Source organism: Erpetoichthys calabaricus, chromosome 6 (assembly GCF_900747795.2).
Source record: "Erpetoichthys calabaricus chromosome 6, fErpCal1.3, whole genome shotgun sequence".
Classification (NCBI taxonomy): domain Eukaryota; kingdom Metazoa; phylum Chordata; class Cladistia; order Polypteriformes; family Polypteridae; genus Erpetoichthys; species Erpetoichthys calabaricus.
Window position 1 is genome coordinate 176,230,850 of NC_041399.2, and position 13,020 is coordinate 176,243,869.

Sequence of the window (13,020 nt, forward strand, 5' to 3'; positions counted from 1 at the left end):
TTTTGTGATTATCATTCTGTCTGTATCTTTTGTAGTTTGAGACTCAGTGGCTCAATGATTAGCACTACTGCCTCACAGATCAAATTAAATTTTCGTCCTCAGCAATTGGTCCATCTTAAGTAATCTTAAGTAACTGGTCCATCTTTACCAGCCCTAAAGGATAATTAAAACACCATTGTACAATTACAATCCACACAAAATTAGTTAATTGACTTCAATGCATTTTGTGGAGTTTGGTGAACTTCCTAAACATTTCCATGATTTTGCCAAGCCTACAGCAAATACAAATGCAGTGTTTACTCATCATTTGTTCTGACATTCTGTTTGAGCACTGTTATTTTCCTGAGGGTTAATTTTGAATGACATTACATACATAGTATCATTGCAGTTTTAAATTTTGTCATTTTTAAGACAGTTCATATTAGACTAGGTCAAATCTGGTATTAATTAATGCAGTATTTGAGTGCAGAAATGTTCCCTTAATTTTCACCTTTACAAAATATCCATAAATTGCCATCTTTATAATATTCACCATGTTTAATGCAGTGGTGTAAAAAAAATAATTAGTTCACCCCATGAACTATTTTTGTACATAAACATATTTAATCATATTTACTACCAAACATACGTTTTCTAATTTAAAAAAAAATTAATTTGTACTATTTAAATAAACATTAGTACAGCTTTACTTTTATCGTTGCATTGATTGCCTAAAATTACAATCATGTATTAAGGTATAGGGCTACATCATAGAAAAAGAAAAAGAGCCCTCCAAGGCTTTTATCATAGAGAAATATGTTCAAACTGAATGAACAAATGTTACTTGCAAAGAATTACTGGGCTGCCATCCACATTTAAGCCTCCATACCAGCTGTTATCAGTAAGAAACTATCTTCCAAAAGAAGTAGCCAGCCAGCTGAGCCTTAGTTGTGGCTTCACTTCATTTCTCTAATGCATACTTTTCTTGCCATCCTGTAAAATAGCTTGCCTTAAGAGTTGATAAAAATTGTATGATACTGAAGCAAATAAGTTGAAAACCAGAGAGTCTGCTGCTTGATTGAAAAATCTGCAATTGTTGCTTTCTGCATGGATGTATTTATTTTAAGAAAATGTTACCAATTATTTTTGACTTTCCTTTAAACCATATCTGATAGGCACAGGTTCAGGTTAAGTATGTTGCATACTGCTGATAATACTTTTTAAATTTTATTTCAGATGTCTCACACAGCTACCAGTGCCTTCTGTCGTTCAATCAAACTGCAGTGTGAGCTCTACCCATCTCGAGAAGTGGCCATCTGTTTAGACCCATACTGTGGACTGGGGTTCGTTCTCTGGTGCCTCTGCAGGTACAATCAGCTGTACAGTTTAATTTTAGAAAGATACTGATTCTTCAGTTTTTCAAATGAGTTAATCTGGCCAATATTTATTGTGACCAGAACAAATTTATATTTTTATGCCAGTTTGATTACAAAAGCACAAAATATGTGCCTTATTCTTAAACATATTGTAGCTATCTTCAAAACACTTCATGACTGCTAGCATATGAATTTTGCTACATCCACTTGCTGCTAACACATGTTTTGTTATGAGTTTTTATTCACTTATATTACATTTCCTTTGAAACGATTCTGGCATGTTTTTGACATTATATCAAAATGGTAAAGTGAAAAAAGCACGAAAAGCATACTTCTGCTTTTCTATGGTCAGAGTGACTGCAGTGCACTAGGACATACAGGTGCTGGTCATAAAATTAGAATATCATGACAAAGTTGATTGATTTCAGTAATTCCATTCAAAAAGTGAAACTTGTATATTAGATTCATTCATTACACACAGACTGATGTATTTCAAATGTTTATTTCTTTTAATGTTGATGATTATAACTGACAACTAATGAAAGTCCCAAATTCAGTATCTCGGAAAATTAGAATATCAATTAAGACCAATGCAAAAAAAGGATTTTTAGAAATGTTGGCCAACTGAAAGGTATGAACATGAAAGTATGAGCATGTACAGCACTCAATATTTAGTTGGGGCTCCTTTGGCCTGGATTACTGCAGCAATCCGGTGTGGCATGGAGTCGATCAGTCTGTGGCACTGCTCAGGTGTTATGAGAGCCCATGTTGCTCTGATAGTGGCCTTCAGCTCTTCTGAATTGTTGGGTCTGGCGTATTGCATCTTCCTCTTCACAATACCCCATAGACTTTCTATGGGGTTAAGGTCAGGCGAGTTTGCTGGCCAATCAAGAACAGGGATACCATGGTCCTTAAACCAGGTACTGGTAACTTTGGCACTGTGTGCAGGTGCCAGGTCCTGTTGGAAAATGAAATCTGCATCTCCATAAAGTTCGTCAGCAGCAAGAAGCATGAAGTGCTCTAAAACTTACTGGTAGACGGCTGCGTTGACCTTGGACCTCAGAAAACACAATGGACCAACACCAGCAGATGACATGGCACCCCAAACCATCACTGACTGTGGAAACTTTACACTGGACCTCAAGCAACGTGGATGCTGTGCCTCTCCTCTCTTCCTCCAGACTCTGGGATCTTGATTTCCAAAGGAAATGCAAAATTTACTTTCATCAGAGAACATAACTTTGGACCACTCAGCAGCAGTCCAAAGGCGAGATGCTTCTGACGCTGTCTCTTGTTCAAGAGTGGCTTGACATAAGGAATGCGACAGCTGAAACCCATGTCTTGCATACGTCTGTGCGTGGTGGTTCTTGAAGCACTGACTCCAGCTGCAGTCCACTCTTTGTGAATCTCCCCCACATTTTTGAATGGGTTTTGTTTCACAATCCTCTCCAGGGTGCGGTTATCCCTATTGCTTGTACACTTTTTTCTACCACATCTTGTCCTTCCCTTTCCCTCTCTATTAATGTGCTTGGACACCGAGCTCTGTGAACAGCCAGCCTCTTTGGCAATGACCTTTTGTGTCTTGCCCTCCTTGTGCAAGGTGTCAATGGTCGTCTTTTGGACAACTGTCAAGTCAGCAGTCTTCCCCATGATTGTATAGCCTACAGAACTAGATTGAGAGACCATTTAAAGGCTTTTGCAGGTGTTTTGAGTTAATTAGCTGATTAGAGTGTGGCACCAGGTGTCTTCAATATTGAACCTTTTCACAATATTCTAATTTTCCGAGATACTGAATTTGGGACTTTCATTAGTTGTCAGTTATAATCATCAACATTAAAAGAAATAAACATTTGAAATACATCAGTCTGTGTGTAATGAATGAATCTAATATACAAGTTTCACTTTTTGAATGGAATTACTGAAATAAATCAACTTTGTCATGATATTCTAATTTTATGACCAGCACCTGTACATACCTTTGGATGACTAATGAAAGCCCCCAAAAGCATACAACCATGTATAACAACCCTATGACCAACAGGTCTAAAATTGATTTGACAGAGTAGCTCAGGAATGTCAACATATAAATATACTGCAAAAGATAAACATAAAAAAATTACCTGTAAGATTATTTTGCTTTTTGTCCCAATTACTTTATTATAAGTATCTTACAATTATCTTTAAATGAAAATATAACTGCATAACAAATACATTTATCTTGGTAGATTTTGCCTTTTAATTTGATCTTTTCTCAACATCCATTATTACAATTATTAACTTCTTTGTTCCTTTCATTGTCATTTAAGATTTATTTGCATGTTATACTGGCTGAGAACACAGTTTCCAGTTTATTCCCCACTGATGACTCTATGTGACCTCATGCTAGTCATTTAACTGCCTCCTACTTTTTAAAAAAAGTTTAGTGTATCCTGAAATTTTAAGTCTTCTTGGGTAAAGGCTTTAGCAAAAAAGACATTGGTAATAATAGTAATAATTTATATTTTGTGTCAAAGATCATGATATTTGTTGTCTCTTTTTTTGCTTTTTGTATAAACGATGGAACTTTTATCACTGTTTTACCAAAGAACCCCTTCAGGGCCTAGGTAAGGATTGCCTCATTAGAAAGTGTACTGGCAGTAGCAATTTATGTGGCTTGGTCTGTCTAACTGGGCCACTTTGTTGTTTAATGTTGTGATTCTTAATTGTGAAGAGAGGCCCAGGGATAGGTGCCCTGTCAACATTAATACTGTATAATGGAATGAAATAAGAGAGCAGTGGGTAGTGGAGTGACAGTTCCCTAGTCTGAGTTGCAAGGGTGGCTTAGCCTTTTAAAGGATAAGTAATTTTTGAAGTAGAAGTTATTTTGTCACATTTCTGGCATCCATTTGCTCCAGAAACTTGTGTTATGAAGTTTACAAACACATCTTCATGTTTTTTTTTAAAAAAAAAAAAAAAAAAAAAAGGGCTTCTCCAACAGGTCACTATTGCAGCCAGTTGGGTACTAGAACAAATATGAAACAAATGGTTTACAAAAGAGTGGATACACCTACAATGAAGCAGCAAGCACTCTGGTTTCAGAAGCTATCTTTTCTGCTTTTGTAAGGTGTTGTTTAAGACAATAATATATTACTATAATTTTTCTATAGTTTCTTGGGAATGCCTTTCTTGTGGAAAAGCTATATGTTCTCATTTTTATGTTTATTTATTTTAATGTATTCTCTATATTTTTCATGCCTATTCTTTACTTGCTTCCATCCCTTGTTTATTGGTCAAGGGTCCTGTCTAAAATTCAAAAGCTCATTCCAGTGTAAATACATTTCATCTGATTTCCCAGAAGTATTTATTTAACAATATTTTAGCAAAAACTCATGTGTTTTGCCCCTTGTGAGCACAGAACTGAGTGACTCAATGTGTGGTTTATGTGACACAAGTAACAGTTTCATGGACATTTTTATACTGTTTGCTGTGGTCCAGTGTTGGTCTCCATAGTTGCCCATTCTGTCAGCCAGTTTGTTATCTCTATTCTCCATGAAAACATGAAATAAAAAATTATGATGAGATTAAAAGTAACATTTAATATGCATTTTGGATAGACTATTCCTTTAAGACTTTTATTTTATTCATCTTGTGCTGCCCATATGCCGCAATTAATGATGGAAGTTTTTAGGAGCAAATAAATGGGTTTCGTAATTTTGAAAAAATAAACAGACTTCAATGATAGAAAATTAATCTTTTAAGCAGACGCTGGGAATCAGAATGGCAGCATTTCCTGGGGCCCCAGAGATTCTAGAAGGTATTCTTAATTGTAAAAGCTTATTCTAGCGATTTCCCAGGAAATGTTGCCTAGCCTGTCCTTAAAAACCCCTTTCAATCATTTGTTAGTTGAGTGTGGAATCTGAATCCATAGGAGTACAAACACTTGACTGGTATATCAGAGAAGCCTATCAGGTATCTTTTTTTCCCCTCCTATTATAGCACTTCTGTGCTATACCTGATATTATCCTTCCCTGTTTATTTATTTATTGTTTAGAACATTGTCATTTTATGTCTGAATTATCTGCTGTAATAATGCAGTATTATTCTCTGTTATTAATTACATCACTTCCACCTCATTGTATTTAGGAAGTTTAGTTTTTCTTAATCTCTGAGGAGTTGTATGTCACATAGACTATAACAAATCTGGGAAGGCTGGGTAATCTTTAGTGTTATTATCAGGATGTTGTTTTTATATTTGAATTTTTATTTTGTTAGTCATTTTATGTTTTGGTCTTTGCTCCTTTTAGTTAATCATTTTTTCCAAATATAAAATAAACAAGACAGGTTAATTAAAAACTTTGATTGGTGTAGCATCACCGAGTGTAGGCATTGGCATTAGTGTACCCTGTGATAGACTGGTAAATCATTCAGAAAGTTTTCTATCCTGCATCTGCTGCTGTTGTAATAGGCACTACTTGTTAAGACTCTGTACAGAAAATGGGTAGATGGATGGATAAAATGACTGTAATTTCCAGAACAATTAAGCATTATTAACTCCATTGTCATCAATAAGTAGTTTTGGTCATTCACGTAAATTCAAACCCTGTATGAATACAAATCTTGTGTCTGTCTTTGCTACTGTAGTGCAGCTATATAACAAAAACATGTATCTTTTTCACAGTGTTTATTCAGGGCATCAGTCAATTTTAATTCCACCATCTGAACTTGAGACAAACCCAGCGTTGTGGCTTCTTGCAGTTAGTCAGTACAAAGTTCGTGACACCTTCTGTTCCTACTCTGTGATGGAGCTCTGCACTAAAGGCCTTGGTTTGCAGACAGAATCACTCAAGGTAGTGTATATTGATTTGTTACAGGAGCACAAAACTCCAGACCTTAATATTTTTAATTTTCATTTATTTTTTGTTTTTGTTTTTGTTTATAGTCCATCTGCATGCATTTGTATGTAGATGTATACACTTGGTGTTTTCAGCACTGATTGGTACTTTAAAGAAAAACCCCACAAGTTCAGGTTGTTAAGAAATTGATTTTTTCTCTGACTTTCAATTCAGTCATCACATTTGAAGTACAGTTTATTTAACTGGACATGAACAAAATTACCATTTAGCAGAAAGCACTGACCCTTGTACAGTAGTTGCTGATGATCATGCTACTTTACTGAAGAAGTGAATGCTAAAAAGTGCAACATGAAACGCAATAATCCATATTGTGCACTAACTAAAAAAATTAATTAGAAGAATGTGTAAAAAAACCACCATTGACAAGTTGAATGCAATAGTCAGCATCACTGTGTTGTATTAAATCAAAAGGATAAATACAGATTATGCCATTGTAATTTGCTAATTATAAGTCAAAATAGAATAAAATGTGACTTTAAGTGTTCTAGGCCTTTATATCTCTAGGGTTGTCATTATTAGTTTTACTATTGCTCTCTTCATCATTTCTATCTAATGGGTAATACAGATTAAAGGTTCTCACTGAGAAGGCAAATTGGCAAGAGACATGTTTTACAGCCTAAGTGGTAATGTATTGAAGACCTCTGACAATGACAGCATGGCAAATAGATTGTGCCAGTCCCAGTGCATTAGTATGAATGAAGTCTGTGCATGGGATCATTCCATTGTAGCTCGTACTGAAAGGACTTCTAATTTTAGTCCTACTAAGGACATTCTAAGAGGTTTTAGAGTATTGGGTTAATATTTTCCAAAAGCACTGTCAACTAGATCAAGGAGAGGCCATTCATTTATTGTTGGTGTTAGTTGATTTATTTAAGCAAAATTTACGTTGTTCTTTAGAACTGATCTTCAAAGCAAAAAATCACTTGCCTTTGTATTTCAAAAGCTTAATTTATTACTAATGAGTTTGGACAATAGCACTGGTCAGCTTTTATAAACTGTGTTTAAAATGTTTGATGCAGTTGATTGTTTCCAAAAGCTGTGGTAAATTATTAAACAAGCATTATACTCATGCTTGTTTTCAATGTCTTATAGTAATGTAGTGGTTATTTTTATTGGGGGCACAGTGTTGTTCATAGAACCTGTAGTTCTGATATGCATTTTTTTCCCTCCCAGTCAAGAGGATTAGACCTGTCGCGTGTGCGGACTTGTGTTGTTGTAGCTGAGGAGAGGCCAAGAATAGCTCTAACCCAATCATTCTCCAAGCTCTTCAAAGATTTGGGACTGCACCCTCGAGCTGTTAGTACATCTTTTGGTTGCCGAGTCAACTTGGCTGTTTGTTTGCAGGTGAGTTTTGTTCTTTTATTCTTCAAAGTGAAATTTTAAGTGAACATTTAGTTTGACAGATAATCTGAACAATAAATTGTGTTTCTTAATTATGAAAGAGTTGGCTTTAGTTTTCTTTTTACTGTAAATTCAAAAAAATGCTTTATTAGTATGCACTGAACAGTATATAATAATAATTAAGTATTATTGCCTGCTTATCTTTAAGGCTACTAGTAGGAACGTGCTTTCTTAGTGTTTCTAAAATATCTAGTCAGTAGTGTGCAGCTTTAGCTACTCTGCTAGATGAGTTTAGAATTTATCCTTTTTATTCTTTCAAATGCACTTTAAAATAAAAGGTCAAGAAATCTTAACTGAAAACATGTCCTTCACTCAGACTGAAAGGTTTTCTTAATAATTAGTATAATTCAACTTTGAAATGAGCATAGTGGACTTTTTTTGGTATTCTGATACTGCATTATTGCAGCTTCTTATCTACAGTATCTTCTTTTAGATTTGGGAACAGTTACTGACTTGATCTCCTGCCTTGGTCATTTATTTGGTTTCAGTGTCATTAACACCTCAGATAGTCTCTGTAATCCCTAAAATTAATATCTTTTCATTCCCTGGACTTTTTCATATTTTTTACTCTTATCATTATATGTAACATTAATATTTTAAGGACTTGATATAGTGAATTTGGTGATGGTCAAAAATAAATTCTGAAGGTCCTTCTAAATAATATATATATATAAAGAAGAGTGTATGCAGCAAAACATATTTTATATTATATCACACTAAAGCATTCTAAAAGGTTAGCTGAGAAATAGTGTTTATAACCCATTTTTGGCAGTTTTTTTAATTCTTCACATACCAACTACTATATTTTACACACAAGTTATTCTGCTAAAACTAAAGTAATAATACTGGCACCTTCTGTGATTATAGTGGTTTATAATGGAATGTTTTTACTTCAGATTATTTGCCTGAACACCGTCATAAATGATCTAATATGAAAGAATACTTTACCTCAGCTGCAGTTCAAGTAATCATTTAAAGAATCACTTCCCAGCCTATTAAACATTGATTTTTAAATTGTTATAATGATTATTAGATAGCATTCTTTTTCATTAAAAACTAGTGTTGCTATTTATGCAGCTATCTGTGTCATAAAAGTCAAAAATGGAATGGAATTTTTTATTACAGTCTTGTTTATTCAAGTGCCTGAATTGTGGATGCAGCATTCATTGATATAACAGGCTTGATGTTTTGTTTAAAACAAAATTTGCTGTTTTTTGTGACATATTTAAACTACTCCAACCTGTAGTAAATAGGAATTAGTAAAAATAAATCTAAAAATATGTTACTGTTATCTAATATTCAACATTTTTGCTATAGCTTATGTATTTGTTTTAATGCTATTTTGGAGGGAAGTGATTATTTGCTACTTAGAAAAAAGATAAATAATTTTAAACATTGTGTATACTGCACATTATTTTAGGATGGATACAATCAATATGGTAGTTCACCTTTTATTTACTTCTGTAAGGTGAATGACGGGAAACAATAATATTAGTATGGCTGCAGAGATTACTGCCCAAGATGAATACTAGGATTTATTTTGAATATCGCTGCGTTACAGAAGTAGCTTGAGTTTAAACAATCTATAAGCATCATCTTATAAAAATATAATGCTCCAGCACACAAAAAACTATGGCTGTCAGTTCATTTTTGAATATTGTGTCTGCTCAAATGTGCATTACTGAGTGAATATATCCTTGAAAGTTCAATACCAAATGTATTGTGAAAACAGCATGTTAATGGTGACATATCTCATATTGGAACATGTACATATATGTCAAATGTTGAACCTTTATTCAAATATGTTTAAAGTAATATAATTAAATATGAAACATTCTGATCTCAGTTATTGGTTAGTATATTAGCCATCATATCAGCATAAGAGCTTATCATACAAGGTATTACCAAGAGCTAAGATTAGATAGTGCTCAAATATGTATGTTATGTATCATTGTAGAGACTGTTGAGATACTTGAACTCCAGTTCCTCAATATTAAAAAAAAATTTAAATGGGATGAATTGAATCAAATGGTTTGCTAATTAGGTGTAATAGATCAGCACATTTTCTCCCACAGTGGAGCAGATTTAAAATAAAAATGCAAAATATTCACATTCAAATATGTAAATATGCAGTATGTGTGTAAAAGTTCTTTTGTGACCAAAAATGAGCACAAGTGAATTGCTTAGAACTGAAAATTAATTGTTTCAGTTTCAGTCTTTAGGTAATTTTTACAATTATTTTATTGCCAATCCAGCACTGCTATTTACATACCGGGAATGTCTGTATGCTACATTAAGTAAAAATGTCATGTACAGTTCAGGTCTAATATTTTCTATATATTAATGAATTATTATATTAATAATTTAATGCATTAACAACTGAATAGAGATATGAATTAGCAAAGACCTGTCCAGCACAGATTTTGATTTTCCTTAGCTGTTTTGACTACAAGAAGCAAACAACAGTAAATTGTACTGTTTTATGCAGTATTGTGCGATTTTAAGACAGTACCTGATACTAATATAAATCTGATGCTTTTAGGAAGTCTTGTTAATTAAAAGAAAATATCAGCATTAGAATTAATGAGTACCTGGCTGTTTCTTGTATATCTGTTTACAACAATATTCAAACTACCCTATAAACTACCCCATAACCAACACCACACACAAATAACCAGACCCTGAAACAGTATTTGTATATCTGTTTATAACAGCATTCAAACCAACCTATAACCAACACCACACAGAAATAACTGGGTCATGGATCCGTGAGGCAGCTGTGCTAACTACTGTGCAGTTTTTGGTCTGTTTATACAGTATATGTACAGTATGTATTCTTTCATACTTACTCAAAGGGTGACAGAGTTGTGTAGTAGTTAGCACAACTACCTCATAGACCCAGTTTCCAGAGCTTGAAACCCTTGTCCTATTAATGTCTGTGTGAATTCTCCATGTTCTCCCCATGTTTGCGTGTTTTCTGTCATGTAATTAGTTTTTCACTTCAATACCTGAGGCTCTGTAAAATTTTAACTCTTTAAAGGGGATCCCCAAGACATATGTGTTATGTTAATTGTCCTAATTAGTTAATTGCTATATGACAAACTAGCAACTTGTCCAGAATTATTTCCTCTGTTGTGTCCGATGATCCCAGAATAGGCATCTTGACCTGTAATTCAATTAAGCAGGTTTAATCTAGGAGAGGCTGCGCCGTAAGATGGCTGCACCGACGAGAGCTCCGAGTCATCTCAGCAAAAAGTTATAGGCTGAGTGACTTGTTTTTCTCGTCATACACATTTCATTGTATGTTGACCCTGTGTTAACCTATATATGACAAATAAACCTAAACCTAAACCTAATTATTTTATAATATTTAGTATGAGGGGAAATTATTGGCACATTAAATGTATTTATACCAACTTAAACTAACCATTAAAATACTAAGACATTTTAAAAATAAGACCAGTTTTATATATGTTATACAGAAATTTGTTCCCAAAACCTTTGAGCATGCTGCAGTTATACAATTGCACCCTATGACATCTTTAATAAACATAAATATATGGGTACCCAATATTATTTTTTTTGTAATTCTCTGAATAAAGTTCGGAGTTGAAGGAGAAAGTTATATTAACTTTCTTTTCAGATTCTGGGTTATAGGTTTCTAGGTTGTGTACTACAGCCTGTGTTTGATGTAGAAATAAAGTGACAGACAGATCGATCGATTGATCGATCCAAGAAAATTTAAGTGGGTGAACATTTTATTCTAGAAGAGCATTATACTTACTCTATTGATATTTGTTGTTGTATATGTATGTGCATTTCTATATATATAGTACCTTATGTACAATTTAAAATTTATGTTTGTGTTGCATTTAAGAAAAAATGTTTTTATTTTCCAAGTTTGTATAAGATCCGGTTATCAGCACACTGTCGGTTGGATTGTTTCTTTTTAAATGACCCTACTTTCTAACTTATTAGTGACCCTTGTGCTGTTGACACTTTGAGTTGACATCAAAAATCTGTTACTATATGTATGCGTTATCAAGATGTAATATTTTTGTGGCTGAAAAAAGAGCTCATCTTATTGTTGTTTTTCACTCATAGTATTACTGCTGCCATACCATCAGCTTTTTATGTTTTGCTCATTAGCTTTTAAAGAAAGAAATAATGTTTATATGTGCTTTTTTTTCTATTTTTATTCCCTGCTTCTTGGCATTTCTGTTTACTTCCCCATTCCCATTTCATCTTATTCCTTTTGTCTTTGTGTTTTTCTTCCCCATCTACTCCTCTTCTTCCTCATCCCTTTTCTTCTTCAACACCCCTGCTATCCCTCCTGCTATAGCCTCACAGGCTGGGGAAGCTAGCCGAGCAGGTAGGGGATTTTCACGTTCCCTATTTACCCATCAGCTTCCAAAAGTGGGACAGACTAGAATGTGAGTCTGGAGAAAAGCGAAAAAAAAACAACACTCATTTCGCAATTTAAATAACCAGTACTAAAAAAATTACGCCAGGGGTTTCCAAATGGAGTCCCTGGAGGGTCACAATGGCTCCTCCATTTCTGTCTAAATCAATCTTTTAATCACTTACTTATTTATGATCATTTTGGAATCATGCCTCATTGTACTGTTTTTGCATTAAAATCTGTGGATTTTCATGTTTTGATTATCAAAGATATTTGGTAAAGATGTGTTTCATTTGAACTCACATGGCTTTATTTGGTCACAATGGGTTGCTTTAAAAGAACTGTATTTCCATTGAAGTTTTTTTTCTCCATTTTTTTGGAACTGATTTCTGATGTAGAGCTTCCTTGGACTAGAAGACTACACATATTGTTATTTCCACCCATCCCTACTACTTATAAACTAACAATTTTATAATAATATATAATAATCATCCAAGTAAACTCATCAACTTTTTATTAATGGAATTTTCAGGCCCAATTTTGCTCTGATCAACTTGCATCAAAATGTTACATTTAAGGGGTCTTTTTTAAATAAAGAAAAAAAACATATTTTGAAACTAAATAATACCAAAATAACAACACAGTTGTTTGCAAAGATTTTTTATTATAACAAATTCTACTTTATAATGCAGATTAACATTTGTTGTTTCCAAGGTCCTCAATGTCATGTAGAGCATGCAGGTTTGTTTATTTATTTGTTTGCTATTCGTTTAAGTTGAGTTTTCTTCCATAGGAAATCAGTCAGACAATCTTTTGATTTGTTAGTGTGTTTGTTGTAGGGTTCAGTTGTACCCTTCATGCATTAAAACCACAAAAACACTGTTGGTCATAGAGTAAGTACCATTACAGTGCAGCATCTTTCATTGAAGAGTCCTTATGTCAGTTTTATATATCCACACCACATATTAAC

At 33.8% G+C, this 13,020-nt stretch overlaps 1 protein-coding gene across 13 annotated transcripts in view; it reads left to right on the forward strand.

Annotated features, from left to right (window-relative positions):
• dip2ca (disco-interacting protein 2 homolog Ca) overlaps positions 1-13,020 on the forward strand; it is a 559,093-nt gene that overhangs the window by 505,907 nt on the left and 40,166 nt on the right. For 9 of the 13 annotated variants that reach the window (XM_051929039.1, XM_051929041.1, XM_051929046.1 and 6 more), the window contains 4 exons: positions 1,216-1,346; positions 6,013-6,181; positions 7,421-7,591; positions 11,991-12,020. In XM_051929039.1, coding sequence (XP_051784999.1) covers positions 1,216-1,346; positions 6,013-6,181; positions 7,421-7,591; positions 11,991-12,020 — 501 coding nt within the window. The remainder of the gene's footprint in view (positions 1-1,215; positions 1,347-6,012; positions 6,182-7,420; positions 7,592-11,990; positions 12,021-13,020) is intronic. The other 4 variants (XM_051929043.1, XM_051929045.1, XM_051929053.1 and 1 more) reach the window with 1 other exon arrangement.